The sequence below is a fragment of the Bufo bufo genome, chromosome 5 (genome assembly GCF_905171765.1).
Source record: "Bufo bufo chromosome 5, aBufBuf1.1, whole genome shotgun sequence".
Taxonomy (NCBI): Eukaryota; Metazoa; Chordata; class Amphibia; order Anura; family Bufonidae; genus Bufo; species Bufo bufo.
In genome coordinates, this window is record NC_053393.1 from 258441124 (window position 1) to 258462851 (window position 21728).

Here is a 21728-nt window from a genome sequence, read left to right on the forward strand (position 1 = left end):
TATACTGCATATTGTGAGGTGCTGTATACTATAGGGTGCTATACTGCATACTGTGGGGTGCTGTATACTATAGGGTGCTATACTGCATACTGTGGGATGCTATATACTATAGGGTGCTATACTGCATACTGTAGGGTACTATATACTATAGGGGGCTATACTACATACTGTGGGGTGCACTGTAACGCTAGGGTGAGCCGAGCCCCGGTCTCCTTCCTGAACTGCAGAGCGGTGCCCACTTCCAGCCCTGAGCACTGATCCGCTGAAGTCTTCAGAACTGGAAGTATTGACAGTAATTTACTGTACTCTACCAGGTGTGTGGATTTTTTTTGTGTTGTGGTGGAGGGCGTGATTGCATGCTAGGGTGTGGGAAGGCGGGATCCAGGGGGCCAAAGTAAATTCTTGCCCAGGGTCCAATCAATATTAAAGACGGCCCTGTAACTAAGTAAGGCGTAAACTTTCACACTAGTGTTTTTCTTTTCCGGTGCTGAGTTCCGTCACAGGAGCTCAATATGGGAAAAAAAGCTTCAGCTTTATCCTAATGCATTCGGAATGGAGAGCATTTCGTTCAGGATCCATCAGTTCGGTCCCTCTTACGTTTTTTGGACAGAGAAAATACTGTAGCATGCTGCAGTTTTCTCTCCGGCCAAAAATCCTGAACACTTGCCGGAATCCGGCATTAATTTACATTGAAGTGTATTTGTGCCGGATCCAGCTATGCCCCCATTGTCTGATAGGTGCGGGTCCCACCTCTGGGACCCGCACCTACAAGGAGAACGGAGCGGGGGAGAGTTGTGGCTGGAAAACCCTGGGAAACCTGGGGTCCATCCACCACCAGGCGCAGCTCCCCGCCTCTCCCATTGAAGTGAATGGGAGCGCACCGCGCATGCGCGGCCACCGCTCCCATTCATTTCTATGGGGCCGACGGAAATTTTGGCAGCTCCATAGAAATTAATGGAGAGGGGCTGCGCATACGCAGTGCGCCCTCCTCCACTTTCTCCGCTCCGTTCTCCTTGTCGGTGAGGGTCCCAGCGGTAGGACCCACACCTTTCAGCCAATGGGGGCATATCCTAGCGATATGCCCCCATTGTCCAAGATGGGATAACCCCTTTAAGTGTTCGGACAAAACGGATCCGGCTTTCCGGTCTGCGCATGCGCAGACCTTTAAAAATGCAAAAGAAATTTATACCGGATCCGTTTTTCCAGATGACACCGGAGAGACGGATCCATCTACAAATGCTATCCGTTTGCGTACGGATCCTCTGCCGCAAGTGTGAAAGTACCCTAAAACTACACTAGACATCAGAGACCTGTGGTGTCCACCAAATGTAAGGGCTCCCAGTGGCATGTGATAGGAGGAGCCTGAGGCCGGCCCCTCCCACTGCACATGGCTGCTGGGCAGGGATTGTACTTCCATTGTCAGCCTGGAAGGTGCCCGCCCTGGGAGTGAGTGGCTTCTCCCCTGAGGCGGCGCATCTCCATCTGTGCACTGGAGCGGAGCTCAATGGCGAACCGCTTTATAGTGACCCCGGCTTCCTCAGGCGCCGGGGAAGTGGCTGAGAGCCGGGCGTACCTCTCACCGAGTGAGGCTGAAGAGGCGCAGGAGCCCCGGAGCCAGGCGTACCTCTCACCGAGTGAGGCTGAAGAGGAGAGCAGTGCCTCCGTCCCCATCCTGGAGTATTCCAGGGAGCCTAACAAGTATGGTGAGTGCAGCGGCACCATGTGCACCAGGCGGCAGAGGAGGGGTTGGAGTCCATGGCAGCGCTTCCTGCTGTTGACTACAGGTAGTATAGGTGGAGACTAGTTCAGTGTTATCTGGAATGGTCAGTGGTATCAGTGCTCCGAATCCTTGCCCAGCAGCTGGTGCCCGATCTAACTGTATGGAGTCCATGCAGTGGATAAGAAGTCCTTGGCCCGGGCGTGCGACCAGTTATCTCTCCAGCACTTCTGTCATTCTCTCCTGACAGTTTCATGGTGATAGCGTGGTGGCAGACAAGTAAACAAGTGCCAGGGGCACACTGCTGCTGATGGGTCCCCAGACAAGAGGAAAGAATCCAGTCCAGGGGAGGGTTATGTAAATGGTTGTCCCAGAGCTGTGCAACCTTCTACTATACCTTGTGTTATATCTCCGTTTGCTGTCAATGAAGTGGAGTATTCATCTTTACTTCCAAAATGAGGAAAACCTGCCCTGGTTAAGTCTGACTGACAAAGAGGTATTCCTGTGGTGACAGTACAGGTGCCTCCATTCATTTCAGGAGACCCTGAGGGGTAGGGGGTAATGGGTGGGAGGACCAACACCAATTTAAAGGGAACCTGTCGCCTCCAAAAACCGTCCCAAGCCGCCAGCAGTACCTGACAGTAGCCAGCAGCGTGTTTCCAGTGATAATGTTCTTCCTGAAGGCCGATGCAGCTAAAGCTCAAAACGTTTTATCCCCCGCCGGCGCGCTTCTCTAGTCATGCTTGAAGCAAGGGGGCAGCGGCCTCCTTGCATCAAGTCAAAATAACCATGCCCCTTCGCTGTGACTGACCGCGCTTATGCAGAGAGTTCGGCAAAGCCAGCCAAACTGCCGGCTGTCAGTCACAGCGAAGGGGCATGGTTATTTTGACTTGAAGCAAGGAGGCCGCTGCCCCCTTGCTTCAAGCATGACTAGAGAAGCGCGCCGGCAGGGGATAAAAGTTTTCTGAGCTTTAGCTGCATCGGCCTTCAGTCACCTAACGATCCTGAGTGGCTGCAGTTCTGACAGAGTCAGTAATTATGCTTTGGGCGGAGTTAGAGGCGCGGCCTAGTAGGAGAAAAAAGCGCCGTGATGATCGCTGCACATATTGTCCCTCTTTGCGATTTTCAAAAGTTGGGAGGTATGTATATGTGCGCTTGGCAGCTGAAGGCATCTGTGTTGGTCCCATGTTCATATGTGCCCGCATTACTGAGAAAAAGTATGTTTTAATATATGCAAATGAGACTCTAGGAGCAACGGGGGCCTTACCATTCCTCCTAAAGGCTCTGCTCTATCTGCAGCTGCTTCACCCTCTGTACTTGGCCAGGCAGTGAAAAGGTTATCACACCTAGCCTGTCAATCAAAGTGGAGAGGGTCTGGCAGTGAAAATGTTATCACACCTAGCCTGTCAATCAAAGTGGAGAGGGTCTGGCAGTAAAAATGTTATCACACCTAGCCTGTCAATCAAAGTGGAGAGGGTCTGGCAGTGAAAATGTTATCACACCTAGCCTATCAATCAAAGTGGAGAGGGTCTGGCAGTGAAAATGTTATCACACCTAGCCTATCAATCAAAGTGGAGAGGGTCTGGCAGTGAAAATGTTATCACACCTAGCCTATCAATCAAAGTGGAGAGGGTCTGGCAGTGAAAATGTTATCACACCTAGCCTGTCAATCAAAGTGGAGAGGGTCTGGCAGTGAAAATGTTATCACACCTAGCCTATCAATCAAAGTGGAGAGGGTCTGGCAGTGAAAATGTAATCACACCTAGCCTATCAATCAAAGTGGAGAGGGTCTGGCAGTGAAAATGTTATCACACCTAGCCTATCAATCAAAGTGGAGAGGGTCTGGCAGTGAAAATGTTATCACACCTAGCCTGTCAATCAAAGTGTAGATGGTCTGGCAGTAAAAATGTTATCACACCGAGCCTGTCAATCAAAGTGTAGATGGTCTGGCAGTGAAAATGTTATCACACCGAGCCTGTCAATCAAAGTGTAGATGGTCTGGCAGTGAAAATGTTATCACACCGAGCCTGTCAATCAAAGTGGAGAGGGTCTGGCAGTGAAAATGTTATCACACCGAGCCTGTCAATCAAAGTGGAGAGGGTCTGGCAGTGAAAATGTTATCACACCGAGCCTGTCAATCAAAGTGGAGAGGGTCTGGCAGTGAAAATGTTATCACACCGAGCCTGTCAATCAAAGTGGAGAGGGTCTGGCAGTGAAAATGTTATCACACCGAGCCTGTCAATCAAAGTGGAGAGGGTCTGGCAGTGAAAATGTTATCACACCGAGCCTGTCAATCAAAGTGGAGAGGGTCTGGCAGTGAAAATGTTATCACACCGAGCCTGTCAATCAAAGTGTAGATGGTCTGGCAGTGAAAAGGTTATCACACCTAGCCTGTCAATCAAAGTGTAGATGGTCTGGCAGTTGCAGAGAATGTTGCAATTTTCATTTGCACAGTCTGCTATGCATTAATGTCTGCATCAAAATGCTCACTCCACACCTTAATAAATACTTTGAGGGGTGTAGTTTCCAAAATGGGAATTTGCTGGAGCCATTCTTCTGCTACACCCCTACCCCGCCATTCGCCAGGGTTGAGGATGGCGTAAAAATGTGGCATGCTACTTTTGTGAATGCCGTGAGGAAGATTATTACCGGAGGAGTTATCACTGGGGCCAGTAGTCTCTTGTCTCGTTGACGGTCATGGTGCCTGCAGTGTGGGGAGAGCACAAGGTATGAACCTTTAGACATGGGCTGATCATTGGGACAGTTGTCATGTTTTGAGAATTTACAGAAACACTTGTTACTGATAATTTTCTGTGTAAGGCCTTGTTCACATTTCCATGTCTGTTTAACGCCCATGAAAATATCCGGATTTTTCATCCGTGAAGATGTCCGCAAAGGATCCGTGTTTGGTCTGTATGTCCGTTTTTTACCTCTGTGTGTCATCCGTATTCCACAGACACTGCTCAGCTAAAAAATAATTTCCAGACCATGTCCTACCCGAGGCAAGTGAAAAATGAGGAACAAGGCCTTAATGTGCTACCAGTCACCTGACTAATGAGCAAGCGCTTGTTCATCGGGTGAACGTATATTTGGACCAGCACCCACAGTAGCCATCACTCGTTGCTACATATACATGCAGTTCCCAATCATTACCTGAGGCCCATGTATAAGAACCATTAGTCGGCCTACTGAGGCACATTAGGTACAAATTGCAGAAACTTTCCTAGCAAGGTTTTTTCTTTTCTATTAACTTGCTATGACTTGGTAATTTGAAGACATAAGGTTTTATCTGATGCTGTTTTTATTGTTTCTGTACTGCACCTGCTGTGCTGTATTGTTTGCCAGTACGTTATTTCCAGGCTGCTAATGTTCTAAAATTGGAAATCACCTTTTTACTATGGACATCTGTTCAACAGTGAGAACTTGGGTAATACATTTAAAGAGACAATGTCAGTGTGAATAAGGGCATCTGAAGGGTGCAGAGCACTTGTGAGAACTACTGATTGGACTGAGAGATCTCTTGGCCTGAAATGCTGCCCCCTTTCAGAAGGCCTGCAAAGGCTGCCGTTAGGTCTGTTTCAAACATATGTGAGAAAATGTATAGATGATACATTAATGAATGTTTTGTATGCCACTTCTGATGACGTAAATTAGGAGCGGTTAACTGGTTGCTGACAAAGTATTTGCGTCAACCGCGGCAGGCAGTTTCCACATCATGATAATCAAGCATACTCCTGGTGCTGATAACACAGACCCTGCTATCAGGAGTGGGGTGATGGCTGTAACCTCAGGTGAAAGGGAGAGGCTGAGGCATTGGCAACCTTCGGCACTCCAGCTGCTGTGAAACTACAGCTCCCAGCATGCACCCTTAGGGCTGTATTACATTAAAAGATTTTGCAGGCGATTGTCAGGTTATTACATGCAGCGATCTCCTCCACAGTATGGAGAGGAGCAATCGCTGATGCCACTGCTCTTCTTTATACTGAATCATTGTTTGCCGGCAGCAGAGCATGATTAGACAGCACCATATGCCGCTGGCAAATGATGATTCTTTTTATATGTTTGCTTGTTCATCGGGTAAACGGCGGCAGTATTTACAGATCATCACTAACGAGCGTCCCTATGAATGGCGACCATCGGCCAGTGTAATACAGCCTTATCTCCGCTTTTCCCATAGTGAAAGAAGTGAAAGTGTCTGTCAGGAAGGTATACGAGAATGAGCCATCAGGGCCTGACAGATTTACTGTGAAGCTGAAAGTAATAGTCTGCAGTTGCAGTGAAAATGAAAGTTGTAGAGTTTTCATGACACAATGATACCTTTATGTTTAACAGTAAATTTGGATTCATAAGTTTTACCTTTTATTTATAAAAAAATTCACAAGTTTTTAAATTAGAATTTCTCTGTTTTGAAGACCGATAGTGATACCTAATAAAATAGTCATTAACATTCCCCATATGTCTACCTTATGTTGGCATCATTTTGTAAATGTCATTTTCTTGTTTAGGATGTTAGAAGGCTTAGAACATCAGAACTGGTTGCAGATGGCCAGGATCTCTGTGGAGGGATGGCTCTCTGCTGCGGAATCCTTATGGCCCAACCCACGGATGAACATCACTCTTTGTTGGTGCAGGTTCAGCGGGAGTATAACTAACTTACTGTTGACTGATTTTGCTAGAAATCATTTTTTGACTGTGTTCATCTGAGGGGGTAGGTCATGTGGTATTTTTATAGTTCAGGTTCTTACGGACACGGCGATACCGAATATGTATACTTTGTTTATTTATTTTAGTTTTACAAAATATCATTTTTGAAAAAAAAAGATTTCACTGCGTCGGGAGAAAAAAAAAGCCCAGTGCAGTGAATACTAATGAGCTGGGCGGCACTAGGAGACAGCAGTTGGGGCGCGGCTGGACACACAACTGAATGAGGGACAGCCCCTTGGGCACAAAGTAAGTTCATTTGCATATTGATAAAAACACGAGGGGTGATAATGGTATAGTTTAATTAAGCATATTAAGACCAATAGAAGAATATATGTCACTTTATATGCTCTAACGGCCTGTCAGTGTCCCTTTTAAGAATCTGCTCTATAAAAATAACACATGACCTAACCCCTCAGATAAAGCCATTTTTTACACCGTTTTTATTTTACTTTTTTTGACTGTTAGGTCATGAGAGCCATAGTTTTATTTATTTTTTTCTGGGCGATTGTCTGTGGCCAAATAGTATTAAAATTGTAGAAGGGGATTATAAATTTAGTACTCCATGGAAGTGTGGTGCAAGCAACTGTCAATGCAGAGGGCCGGCTGATCAGGGCACGTGTCACACTGAGTGGTGGTGTCCTTCCGTATCCCCCTCCTGTGACCTCTTAGGATCTAAGGATGATGATTGGTGGTGTATTATCACACCACCGATAACCATCCTATTCCGGGTTATCGGGTCACCGGAGACCCGAATGACCTTGAAACGCAGCAAACCTCAGGTCTGAATTGACCCCCCTCAGCATTGTCAGAGTGCAGGGCGTACGCCCTGTGTCCTTAAGGACTCAGACATCAGTGTCCTTAAGAGGATAAAGGCTATGGACACCTTTTGTAAAAAAGAAAAAATCACTTCTCCAATTGGTTATATTTATCTCTCTTTTTTCGTGTTTGTTCTGCAGCCTGCTGTGCTTCCTATGCACAGCAGGCTGCTCTCGGTGAGTTTACAGAGAATCTGTCATCTGACGGATTTTCTGTAACTACTCCTGTGTGTCTCCCTCTTCCTCCTACCCCCCCATCCTGTATCGGAGGCAGCCAGGTCTGACACACATGAAGCCCCGCCCCTCTCCCGAGAATCCCCGCCCCTCACGGACATCTCTCTCACCAGGAGGAGCTCCAGAGTCTGGACTAAACACTACATTGTGGTCACAGGACCTGTGGTGATGTCAGTCAAGTGATCAGCCATGTGTGTGGGAGGAGTTAGGGGAACATAGGCTCTGTGTAGGACTGTGCTGGTGGAGACTGCATAGGTACTTTATGTATGGAAGGTGTGTGTAAAGCAGGGCTAAGTCAGTGTAACCAGTCTATTGTACAGTTTCCTGTGTGTAATGTGCGCACAGTAGTTATATCTGTGTAATGGACATGTAATATGTATATAGTAGTGTCGGGTGGGCGCAGTGTATGGCAGCATTAGGTGCGCGCAGTGTATGGCGTCATCAGGTGGGCCCTGTGTATGGCAGCAGTGGTCTTATGTTTAGTGTATGATGTTGGATAAATGTAAAATTGTCTACATTTAATTCTGCATGGGAGACTAGCAATGGTTTCCCTGCAGAAATATCAGCCTCATAACATTGTGGGCTTATGCATTATATATATGAATTACCACAAATTTTTACTCCTCCTCGGCTTAAAATACTCCTCAAAATTGTTAAGAGGAGTATTTTTACTCTTCTGTAAAAAATATAGTGCGACTTCTGCTGTCAGTTGTAACATACAGCTGACAGTCTGCTTCAAATTGCTGACATAATCCCTTCCATGCCATGGTCCTTACGGACCGCTGTATGGAAAGGGCCCGATGCCCCCCCTTCTCCCCCCCCCCCCCCCCCCTTCCCCCACCTTGTAGGATGGCTGTCCTGACCTCCATACAAGACTTTACCCCCCCCCCCCCTTCAGGATGGCCGGCGACGCAACAAGCCCCCCTCACCCTCCCCAAGTCAAGGTTTGCAGAACGGCAGCAGGGCAGAGTGTTAGCTGTAACATACAGCTCACACTCTGCTTGAAACGGCCATCATCAGTGCTGCCACCGATGTTGGCTGTTTAACCTCTTCCATGCCGCGGGTAAACTGAGGGAAGGAGCTCCCTCCCCCATCGGGCCACCGCGTTGCTGTGGCAGTGTCCCTAAGGTTACCATGGCAACCAGATGCCTTCACAGGCATCCGGATTGCCATGGTATAGCTGAGCCTGATCAGGCTTACTGTGAATGACAATACACTGCAGTACACTATACAGTGTACTGCAATGTATTGTAGAGGAATCAGAACCACTGGATCTTCAAGAACCAAGTGGGTCTGAGTCTAAAAATGTGAATAAAAGTAAAAAAAAAAATCTAACTTCTTCCTATAGCCGCACATATAATTTGGTTAAAAAAGTAACAAACACAAAAACATGTTTGATATCGCCGCGTCCATAACAACCTGATCTATAAAAAGATCACATACTGAACGCCATAAAAAAAAAAAAAAATGATGGAATTGCAGTTTTGCCAACCGTACTTCCCACAAACTGGTATAAAGAGTCATATGTACCCCAAAATAGTACCAATCAAACAGTCACCTCATCTTGCAAAAAATGAGCCCCTACATAGCACAATCGCACAAAAAATATGGCTTTCAGAAAATGGAGACACTAAAACATGATTTCTTTTTTGTTTAAAAAATGTTTTTATTGTGTAAAATAAAATTAAAAAAATGCACATATTAGGCATCACTGTGTCTGTAACAACCTGCTCTATAAAAATAGCATGTGATCCAACACTGGTCTGGTGAATGCCGTAAAAAAAAAAAGTGCCAAAAAAGCCTTTTATCTTTTTTATCACCTTACATCACAAAAAGTGTAATACGAAACGATCAAAAATTCATATGTGCCCCAAAATGGTACCAATCAGACCAGCAAAAAAATTTGACTCTACCTTTAGACAATCGCCAAAAAAATAGGGGTCCAGAAAATGGAAACACAAAAACATGTTTGTTTTTTTAAAAACATTTTTTCTTGTGTAAATCCAAAAAAAAAAAAAAATAAATAGACATATTAGGTATCGGCGTGTTGTTATGACCTGCTCTATAAAAATTACATATTATCTACTCTGTCAGGTGAACATTGTAAAAAAACTAAAAACTGCCATAACAGCCATTTTTTGGTTACCTTGCCTCACAAAAAGCGTAATATATACACTGAGCAAAAATATAAATGCAACACTGTTAGGCCTTTGCTGAGGTAGTCTACCTCTTTAGCATAACATTCACGTTGTATCATGCAAATTTTTGTTCTTTGACCTTTCCATATTCGGAGTGTTAAAGGCGTGCAGTGATGCCAACTTTTACAGGGCTTCTGGTTCACAGGTAATGCCAACTTGTAAGATCGAGCAACATAGAATGTGTCGGCAGATAAGAACCATTTGGCCTATCTAGACTGCCCAATATACTGAATACTATGGATAGCCCCTGACCCTATCTTATATGAAGAATGGCCTTATGCCTATCCCATGCATGCTTAAACTCCTTCACTGTATTTGCAGCTACCACTTCTGCAGGAAGGCTATTCCATGCATCCACTACTCTCTCAGTAAAGTAATACTTCCTGATATTACCTTTATACCTTTGCCCTTCTAATTTAAAACTATGTCCTCTTGTAGCAGTTTTTCTTCTTTTAAATATTCTCTCTTTTACCGTGTTGATTCCCTTTTATGTATTTAAAAGTTTCTATTATATCCCCTCTGTCTCGTCTTTCTTCCAAGCTATACATGTTAAGGTCCTTTAATCTTTCCTGGTAAGTTTTATCCTGCAATCCATGTACTAGTTTAGTAGCTCTTCTCTGAACTCTCTCCAAAGTATCAATATCCTTCTGGAGATATGGTCTCCAGTACTGCGCACATTACTCCAAATGAGGTCTCACTAGTGCTCTGTGGAACGGCATGAGCACCTCCCTCTTTCTACTGTTAATGCCTCTCCCTATACACCCTAGCATTCTGCTAGCATTTCCTCCTGCTCTATGACATTGTCTGCCTACCTTTTAAGTCTTATGAAATAATGACCCCTAAATCCCTTTCCTCAGATACTGAGGTTAGGACTGTATCATCCAGGTGGAGAATCTGTTGAAACAATGAGACTTGAGCTGGTGGTCCAAAGTCACTGTACGTAGTAGAACAGATCCTTCCGGTCGGATTTCTTCATCTGCATCTGGGTATACCAATTCAAACGTGTCGGCTCTGGTACTGCAAGACATTGAACGATACAAGAATGCAGGACCCGTAAACCATGTTGTGTCCTTAACCTCTTAAGGACATAGGGCGTACAGGTACGCCCTTGTGCCCTGGTACTTAAGGACACAGGGCGTACATGTACGCCCTGTGTATTTTCGATCACTGCCGTGCGGCTGGCAGTGATCGGAACCCGGTGCCTGCTCAAATCATTGAGCAGGCACCTAGGCTAAATGCGCGGGGGGGTCCCGTGACCCCCCCATGTCGGCGATCGCGGCAAACCGCAGGTCAATTCAGACCTGCGGTTTGCTGCGATTTCTGCAGTTTCTGGTCCCCGCGGTCCCTGACCGCGGGGATCAGAAACTTTATATGCCTAAAAAAAGTTTTATTCACCCCCCCCTGCACCCCCGAATGATTTTTATGGTGGCGGGAGGTGCAGGGGGAGGGTTGCGGGCGGTGTGGGCGGTGCGGGAGGTGGGCGGTGCGGCAGGCGGGATCGCGATCCCCCGCCCGCCTCCCCTTGTATAATCGTTGGTGTCTAGTGGGTATACCAGGGTGCCAGCACATTGCTGGCACCCTGGTATAAACGGCTGACATCTGCGATGCGATGTCAGCCGTTTAACCCTTTCCATACAGCGGTCCGTACGGACCGCTGTATGGAAAAGGTTAACAGCGCAGGGAGCTCCCTCCCTCTCCCATCGGGGGGCTGCTGTGCCTTTGCAGCCCCCCGATGGAGAGGGAGAGAGCCCCCAGACAGCCCCCCGAGACATCCCCTCCTTACCCTTCCCCGTCTGCGAAGTTCTGAGCAGTACTAAGCAGACGGGGAAGGTTCCCATGGCAACAGGACGCCTCTCAGGCGTCCTGCTGTCCATGGTGCTGAACAGATCTGTGCTGAAAGGCATAGATCTGTTCAGTGTAAGTAAAATACAGTACAGAACAATATATATTGTACTGTACTGTATTATACAGACATCAGACCCACTGGATCTTCAAGAACCAAGTGGGTCTGGGTCAAAAAAAAAGTGAATAAAAGTGAAAAAAAAGTAAAAATCAAAAAACACATTTATCACTGATAAAAAATGAAAAAAATAAAATTCCCTACACATGTTTGGTATCGCCGCGTCCGTAACGACCTGATCTATAAAACGGTCATGCTACTTTACCCGAACGGTGAACACCATAAAAATAAAAAATAAAAAACTATGATGAAATTGAAATTTTGCCCACCTTACTTCCCAAAAAAGGTAATAAAAGTGATCAAAAAAGTCGCATGTACGCCAAAATTGTAACAATCAAACCGTCATCTCATCCCGCAAAAATCATACCCTACCCAAGATAATCGCCCAAAAACTGAAAAAACTATGGCTCTTAGACTATGGAAACACTAAAACATGATTTTTTTTGTTTCAAAAATGAAATCATTGTGTAAAACTTACATAAATAAAAAAAAAGTATACATATTAGGTATCGCCGCGTCCGTATCGCCCGGCTCTATAAAAATATCACATGATCTAACCCCTCAGATGACCACCGTAAAAAAATAAAAATAAAAACGGTGTAAAAAAAGCCATTTTTTGTCATCTTACGTCACAAAAAGTGTAATAGCAAGCAATCAAAAATTCATATGCACCCCAAAATAGATGCCAATCAAACCGTCATCTCATCCCGCAAAAAATGAGACCCTACTTAAGATAATCGCCCAAAAACTGAAAAAACTATGGCTCTTAGACTATGGAGACACTAAAACATTTTTTTGGTTTTAAAAATGAAATCATTGTGTAAAACTTACATAAATAAAAAAAATTGTATACATATTAGGTATCTCCGCATCCGTGACAACCTGCTCTATAAAATTACCACATGATCTAACCTGTCAGATGAATGTTGTAAATAACAAAAAAAAAAACGGTGCCAAAAAAGCTATTTCTTGTTACCTTGCCGCACAAAAAGTGTAATATAGAGCAACCAAAAATCATATGTACCCTAAACTAGTACCAACAAAACTGCCACCCTATCCCGTAGTTTCTAAAATGGGGTCACTTTTTTGGAGTTTCTACTCTAGGGGTGCATCAGGGGGGCTTCAAATGGGACATGGTGTCAAAAAAACCAGTCCAGCAAAATCTGCCTTCCAAAAACCATATGGTGTTCCTTTCCTTCTGCGCCCTGCCGTGTGCCCGTACAGCTGTTTACGACCACATATGGGGTGTTTCTGTAAACTACAGAATTAGGGCCATAAATAATGAGTTTTGTTTGGCTGTTAACCCTTGCTTTGTAACTGGAAAAAAAATATTAAAATGGAAAATCTACCAAAAAAGTGAAATTTTGAAATTGTATCTCTATTTTCCATTAAATCTTGTGCAACACCTAAAGGGTTAACAAAGTTTGTAAAATCAGTTTTGAATACCTTGAGGGGTGTAGTTTCTTAGATGGGGTCACTTTTATGGAGTTTATGATCTAGGGGTGCATCAGGGGGGCTTCAAATGGGACATGGTGCCAAAAAAACAGTCCAGCAAAATCAGCCCTCCAAAAACCATACGGCGCACCTTTCACTCTACGCCCCGCTGTGTGCCCGTACAGTAGTTTACGGCCACATATGGGGTGTTTCTGTAAACAACAGAGTCAGGGCAATAAAGATACAGTCTTGTTTGGCTGTTAACCCTTGCTTTGTTAGTGGAAAAAATGGGTTAAAATGGAAAATTAGCCAAAAAAAAGAAATTCTCAAATTTCATCGCCATTTGCCAATAACTCTTGTGCAACACCTAAAGGGTTAACGACGTATGTAAAATCAGTTTTGAATACCTTGAGGGGTGTAGTTTCTTAGATGGGGTCACTTTTAGGGAGTTTCTCCTCTAGGGGTGCATCAGGGGGCTTCAAATGGGACATGGTGTAAATAAACCAGTCCATAAAAATCAGCCTTCCAAAAACCAAACGGCGCACCTTTCACTCTACGCCCCGCTGTGTGGCCGTACAGTAGTTTACGGCCACATATTGGGTGTTTCTGTAAATGGCAGAGTCAGGGCAATAAAGATACAGTCTTGTTTGGCTGTTAACCCTTGGTTTGTTAGTGGAAAAAATGGGTTAAAATGAAAAATTAGACAAAAAAATGAAATTCTCAAATTTCCTCCCTATTTGCCAATAACTCTTGTGCAACACCTAAAGGGTTAACAACGTATGCAAAATCAGTTTTGAATACCTTGAGGGGTGTAGTTTCTTAGATGGGGTCATTTTTGGGTGGTTTCTATAATGTAAGCCTCGCAAAGTGACTTGAGACCTGAACTGGTCCCTAGAAATTGAGTTTTTTTAAATTTCTGAAAAATTTCAAGATTTGCTTCTAAACTTCTAAGCCTTATAACATCCCCAAAAAATAAAATATCATTCCCAAAACAATTCAAACATGAAGTAGACATATGGGGAATGTAAAGTCATCACAATTTTTGGGGGTATTACTATGTATTACAGAAGTAGAGAAACTGAAACTTTGAAATTTGCAATTTTTTTTCAAATTTTTGTTAAATTAGGTATTTTTTGGTGAAAAAAAAAATTTTTTTTTTACTCCATTTTACCAGTGTCATGAAGTACAATATGTGACGAAAAAACAATCTCAGAACGGCCTGGATAAGTCAAAGCGTTTTAAAGTTATCAGCACTTAAAGGGACTCTGGTCAGATTTTCAAAAAATGGCCTGGTCCTAAGGTGTAAAAAGGCTGTGTCCTTAAGGGGTTAAGGTGGCTTGGTGCGACGGATCTAGTCGTCTGGTCCGCAGGATTATGCTGTGTAGGCACGTAGTGCCACTGTTTAGGACAAGTGTATCTCCTGATCCTTAGCACCCGATTGCTGACATAGACGTAAAAGTGTCTGGTTTCGTTGCAAATATATCCTAGGACTACTTTGCTGTCCGTTATGGTAATCTGAACAGTGCTGGAAGGTGTGTTGTCCCACTTTAGGTACCTCAGATGGGTGAGACAGATAAAATCCAGAGAGTGGCAGTAGTCTCAGCAAAGCATAGTTTGCTGAGACATTTTTGTATACATTTTGTGGGCTGGATTTTACTTAGACTGGAGGCTAGGCGAGGCGATCGCAGATGAGGCCTGCTGTAATCAGGCTGGCAAAAAGCGCCTCAGAGTAGGTCAGTCTGGGAACAGATACGCTTTGAGATACAGAGACCCAGAGCAGAGGCTCTGTGTGTGGTCTCAGCTTGCCAGGCTGAGAGACCAGGGCATTGTGACAGCCCGAAATTTGGGGAACGCCGGGATTCAAGGGTCACAAGGCCGGAGTTGGGAGGGCTGTTGGACCACACTTCCCCATACAGGTACGGGACTGATTACAGCCGGAGAGGCTGGGGAACTACGGGCTGAGAAAAAACAGCATATGGGTTCCGTGTGTGAACAGGGTTCTGTAGCTGAGTCAGGGCCACGTTAACAGGTGTAGTGAGAGCTCAGCCGGGCAGGTATTTGTTTTGATGTATGTGGGAACCTCATCACACCCAGTGATTATTAACTGGACTGTTCAGTGTATGAAAAATGTTCCAATAAATGCAATGTTTGGCCCCGAAAGCTGCGGTGGACAACGATTCTTGTGAGATTGACCCCCCCCAAGTACAGCGATCCCTTACACCATGTACAACTCGACTTCTTCGATTTCCAGGTTCACTCCTGATGTTATACGTTCAGCCAACTCCACTGCAAGCACAGCAGCGCAGAACTCCAGTCTGGGAATCGTGTGTTCGTGGAGTGGTGCCAGTTTGGTCCGGCTCATGACAAACCCTATATGACATTGTTCTTTGACATCAACGGTCTTTAGGTATGCTATGGCTGCAATTCCCTTGACTGAAGCATTGCAGAATATATATAGTCTTTGCATCTTAACTTCAGTTGATGGCACGGAAGCTTACAGTCGTGCCACATGAAGGCTGAACAAAGCTTCGAGAGGCTTCTTCCAACCTGTCCATATGTCCTTTTTTATCCGCGGGAAGCGGGTCATCCCAATCAGACTTCTCTGTGGTGAAGTCTCTTAACATCATTTTTCCTTGGATAGTAACAAGCGTTACGAATCCCAGAGGATCATATAAGCTGTTTATGGTGCACAGAACTCCTCTGTGTGTGAAGGGGTTTTCTTCCTTGTTGACTTGGAAGGTGATTATGTCTGCCTTTAAATCCCAGAGCAAACCGAGGTTCCGCTGCATGGGAAAGGAGTCGGTGATGAGATCCAAGTCTTTTAGATCACTTGAATGATCTTGGGGTGAGAAGGCCTCCATTAACTCATGGCTGTTGGAGGCAATTTTGAGCAACCTCAAATTAGATAAAGCGAGCATCTCTTGAGCCCTTTTCAGGAGACTGATTGCGGTCTCGTTCGTCTTTGTGGATTTCAAGCAGTCGTCCACATAGAAATATTTTTCTACAAAGGATCTGACATCTGACCCATACTTTGCTTCACCCTCTAGAGCTGAATGCCTGAGACCGTCGATAGTAGGGATGTCCTGATACCATTTTTTTAAGACTGAGTACGAGTACCGATACTTTTATTTAAGTACTCACCGATACCAATTACCGATACTAATTTTAACAATAAAATACACACACCTGTATTTTCTGACCACTGACCAACCAAAAGGCCCAAAAACAACTATAACATTCCAAGGAGACATTATACTGTATGGGGGCCACAAAGAGACGTTATACTGTATGGGGGCAGCCACAAGGAGACGTTATACTGTATGGGGCAGCCACAAGGAGACGTTATACTGTATGGGGCAGCCACAAGGAGACGTTATACTGTATGGGGCAGCCACAAGGAGACGTTATACTGTATGGGGCAGCCACAAGGAGACGTTACACTGTATGGGGGCAGCCACAAGGAGACGTTACACTGTATGGGGGCAGCCACAAGGAGACGTTATACTGTATGGGGGCAGCCACAAGGAGACGTTATACTGTATGGGGGCAGCCACAAGGAGACGTTATACTGTATGGGGGCAGACACAAGGAGACGTTATACTGTATGGGGGCAGCCACAAGGAGACATTATACTGTATGGGGGCAGCCACAAGGAGACATTATACTGTATGGGGGCAGCCACAAGGAGACGTTACACTGTATGGGGGCAGCCACAAGGAGACGCTACTGTAAGGAGTCAGGACAACAATTTTTGAAGCCCCCCCTCCTCAGTATAATAGTCTTGTGGCCATCATACAGTAATGTATATTTCTTCTTGCCCTAATGCCCGCTTTTAGAGATCAATGTGCAGCTTGCAGGCAGGAAGGGAAGGACCAGGGCCATAGAGGACAGACACTATCACCTTTAGAGGGACTCGCTCCTGGCAAACACAGCTCTGCTGCAGTGAATGCAGTGGAGCAGACTGTGATGTAATTACAATGTATAGTTATTGCAGGGACTCAGAGAATCGTCTGAGAGTTTATTAGTTAAAACGAATCGAATGAGTCAGAGACTGTGTCACCCCAGACTTCCTGCTCTGCTACATGCACCCTGTACACACACAGCTCCACTACATGCTATGCTAATAATGCCCCCCCTTCCCCCCGGACGGACTTACAGGGAGCCGCAGAGCAGGAAGCCTGGCAGGGACTCGGTGACACAGTCTGTGACTCATTGGATTCTTTTAACTAATAAACTGTCAGACGATTCTCTGAGTCCCTGCACTACGCTCCCTGTGCTGTGAGTCAGAGCTGGTTGCCTGATTGGTTGGAGGGCGGGGAGGGGCGGGCCTAGCTTCCACTCTAGGCTCCAATTACACTGCCTGCTGCTGCCTGTGAAGCTGTTAGCTTTGCGAGATGCAGGGGCCGCGGACAGACACATAGAAGCGGTGCACAGGTATCGGCAGTGGTATTGGGGACATTTGCACGAGTACATGTACTCGTGCAAATGACCGATACTGGTATCGGTATCAGGACATCCCTAGTCGATAGTGACTGCAGGGGAAAGACTGTTTCCGAAGATGTGCACTCTCATACGCTACTCTACAATGTCTTCATTGGGGTCGTTGTTGCGATACCAGAAGAACCTCAAGTAGTTTCTATGTTCTTCCTTGACGATGAAGCAGTGGAACATCTTCTGTATGTCAGCCATAAATGCTACAAAATCTCTGCGGAAGCATAGAAGTACCTCCAGAAGTCTGTTGTTGAGGTCTGGACCAGACTGTAAGACATCATTTATTGAGACGCCTTCGCACCTGGCGCTCGAGTCGAATACTACTCGTATCTGCCCTTGTTTTTTAGGATGATACACATTGAATATGGGTAAGTACCAAAACTCCTCGGAGTCTTGGAGTGTGGGTGCCATTTCTGCATGGTTGTTCTGGAATATTCTTTCCATGAAGGTAAAGAAATTTTCTCTCGTCTCTGGTGTCCTCTGTGCTTGAGGGAGATAAATCGACTGTAGACATGTTCTTTGTTGTTAAGTAAGCGTTGTCTCCAGGGTTTAAACGGTAAAGGTGGGACCCAGCTTTTTTACTTTTCTTTTACTATTCCTTGATCCATGATCTCCAAAAACAGCCTGTCTTCTATGGACATTGCGACCCTGTTGTCTTCTCTTGTCCTGTGGAAAACTGCACCCTAAGTGATCTTGCTCACTATCGCAGGTGTGGTCTTCACAGGAGGTATCTGTGAAAGGACAAGGCACAGGAGCACTGTATGGCAGTATTCTGTATGGCACTGTATTCTTTTACAAGGAAACTGTTGTGACATGGCTGGAATAGGGAAGGGCATCCATTTTCTAGTGTGTTGGTGAGCATACTGTTGACTGAGGTCAGCTTATGTGCTCCTCCTAGACAGATGTCTCCTATGATGACCTATCCTAGGACAAGTCTCTGGGCATATGGAGCGTTTTGGGGACCGTTAATCTGTTCTCTAGCCATATGAACTCGTATGTCTCTACCAAAGAGTAAGACTATTGGGGCTTCTGGGTATCAGGTGAGCTATACGCCTCAGGTTGGGGGTGGTATGCTGCTACCTCTGGTGTAAGTATCTCAGACCGGTTGTCAGGTATGTGATTGCACTCCAGTATGGTTGGCAGGGACAAGCAGGTCTGAACATCTATGGACTCTACCTTGTACCAGTTGCTTTCCTCCCCATTGTCTCAACAGTATCTGCACATGTCTTTAAGGAGTAGAGAGAACTGGGCCCTATGATGTTGAAGGTGTCGAAAAGGGTGGATTTAGCTAAAGACCTGTTGCTTTGATCATCTAAGATTGCATATACCTTGATCGCCTTATCTCAGTGGTCGACCGGATAAACTTTGACAAGGCAGATTTTTGAGCAGGACTTCCCTCCTGCGAGTCCTTTACAGATCACTGTACAGTGAGAAGTGACTACTGCGGTGTCTACGTCAGTGTCTATCTGCTTCCCGTCATGCTCCTCTGCTTAGGGTGATACCTGAGAGGATGGTCCAGGGTGTAAAGCCATGTTATGTCCTGTGCTACTGCATTCTGTGCATGTCACACTGACTTTACAGTTCCTGGTGAAGTGCGATGTTGTAGAGCAGCACCTGAAGCAGATGTTGTTTTCTTTGAGAAATTCTTTGAGATCCTCTGAAGACTTCTCCCTGAAGGCTCTGCATTTTAGTAGAAGATGTGGTTTCTTGTGCAGGGGGCATTCTTTGGTAAGATCTTTTCGTTTGTTCTCTTCTTGAGAGGACTTAAACGGCCTGTAAGGAGAACCTGTGGCGGCAACGTTAGTTTTGTGGACTGCCACTGGTGTTTTATGAGGTTTGACGCCAGGGATAGTGGGACATGACAATGTACTGTAAAGTAAAAACTGGGATTGTTTCTGATCCTTGCCTGTTGAGTAACAAAGTCTACAAACACCACGAAGGGGGGGGGGAGGAGAGAGAGAGGTACATTATGAAACTTTTTATAATGGGAACCATGTGTGATCCACTTCTCATGTAGGTTATAGGGGAGCTTTGGGACAATCGGATTGACACCTCTGGCGGTGTCCAGGAATGTAATTAGAAGATGCGACAAAGGCCGCCGTATGGTGAGACAGTCTCACCAGTCTGATGGTAAATGTCTGTGAAATAAGAGGTGATTAGCGCCACTCCCTTACCCTTAGGTGCAGTATATTCAGTACATAGGTCAAGTAGGGGATAGATAGGTGATCTTCTGACAAATATCAAGATAATAAAAATATAGGAAGCATAAGGATCAATAAATAACGTAATAAAATTTGAAACAATATAATAAACAATAAGCCTGCCCAGCTTTTTACTTAGGCCTCTTTCACACTTGCGTTGTCCGGATCCGTCGTGCACTCCATTTGCCGGAGGTGCCCGCCGGATCCGTAACACCGCAAGGGAACTGAAAGCATTTGAAGACGGATGTTACTATGGCACCCAGAACGCTATTAAAGTCCTGGCTGCCATAGTAGTAGTGGGGAGCGGGGGAGCAGTATACTTACCGTCCGTGCGGCTCCCTAGGCGCTCCAGAATGACGTCAGAGCGCCCCATGCGCATGGATGACGTGATCCATGCGATCACGTCATCCATGCGCATGAGGCGCCCTGACGTCACTCTGAAGCGCCCCGGGAGCCGCACGGACGGTAAGTATACTGCTCCCCCGCTCCCCACTACTACTATGGCAAACAGGACTTTAGTGTACTGGCAGCCATGGTAACCATTCAGAAAAAGCTAAACATCGGATCCGGTAATGCGCCGAAACGACGTTTAGCTTAAGGCCGGATCCGGATTAATGCCTTTCAATGGGCATTAATTCCGGATCCGGCCTTGCGGCAAGTGTTCAGGATTTTTGACCGGAGCAAAAAGCGCAGCATGCTGCGGTATTTTCTCTGGCCAAAAAACGCTCCGGTCCTGAACTGAAGACATCCTGATGCATCCTGAATGGATTTCTCTCCATTCAGAATACATTGGGATAATCCTGATCAGGATTCTTCCGGCATAGAGCCCCGACGACGGAACTCTATGCCGGAACAGAACAACGCAAGTGTGAAAGAGCCCTTATGTATTTTTAGTTTTTCACAGTATATATTTTAGAGTCCTACAGGCTCTACACTACTCTTGGAGTAGTGGAATCGTGTCCCTTCTATATATCACTCTTCCATAGGACCCTATTTTGAAAAAATAAAATAAAATTATATATATATGCGAATGGCCCTTTACACCATGTATAAACTATTATTTTTAGGGAACCAAACCAAACTACATTTTAATAATATATATATTATACTAATTCGCACCTATAAATTCATGTACAGAACCTTATTTAGAGAGCGAGAGAGAAAGAGAGCGAGAGAGAAAGAGAAAAGTCCAGCGGGAGCACCAGCCAGGATGTGGGTGCAAGGTCCAACGTAGGTAACGGCAATACCCAATGATATATATAAATAAAAGTGGGACTGCACTCCGGAATAGTGGTGAAGTGAAGATTTTTATTCACCCATAATATGGCAAACTAGCAAGTTTGCCATATTATGGGTGAATAAAAATCTTCACTTCACCACTATTCCGGAGTGCAGTCCCACTTTTATTTATATATATATATATATATATATATATATATATATATATATATATATATATATATATATATATATATATTATATATTCTCTATATCAGGTCCATAAATATTGGGACATCAACAGAATTCTAACATTTTTGGCTCTATACACCCACCACAATGGATTTGAAATGAAACAAACAAGATGTGCTTTAACTGCAGACTGTCAGCTTTAATTTGAGGGTATTTACATTCAAATCAGGTGAACGGTGTAGGAATTACAACAGTTTGCATATGTGCCTCCCACTTGTTAAGGGACCAAAAGTAATGGGACATAATAATCCTAAATCAAACTTTCACTTTTTAATACTTGGTTGCAAATCCTTTCCAGTCAATTACAGCCTGAAGTCTGGAACGCATAGACATCACCAGGCTCTGGGTTTCATTCCTGGTGATGCTTTGCCAGGCCTCTACTGCAACTGTCTTCAGTTCCTGCTTGTTCTTGGGGCATTTTCCCTTCAGTTTTGTCTTCAGCAAGTGAAATGCATGCTGAATCGGATTCAGGTCAGATGACTGACTTGGCCATGGCATAACATT

At 45.1% G+C, this 21728-nt stretch overlaps 1 protein-coding gene across 1 annotated transcript in view; it reads left to right on the forward strand.

The window, feature by feature from the left end:
* The first annotated feature begins 1427 nt into the window (after positions 1 to 1427).
* The window catches only part of SLC12A7 (solute carrier family 12 member 7), a 408366-nt gene continuing 388065 nt past the window's right edge, over positions 1428 to 21728 (forward strand). Inside the window, exons 1-2 of the mRNA XM_040432155.1 lie at positions 1428 to 1531; positions 1589 to 1703. Coding sequence (XP_040288089.1) covers positions 1505 to 1531; positions 1589 to 1703 — 142 coding nt within the window. The 5' untranslated portion in view covers positions 1428 to 1504. The remainder of the gene's footprint in view (positions 1532 to 1588; positions 1704 to 21728) is intronic.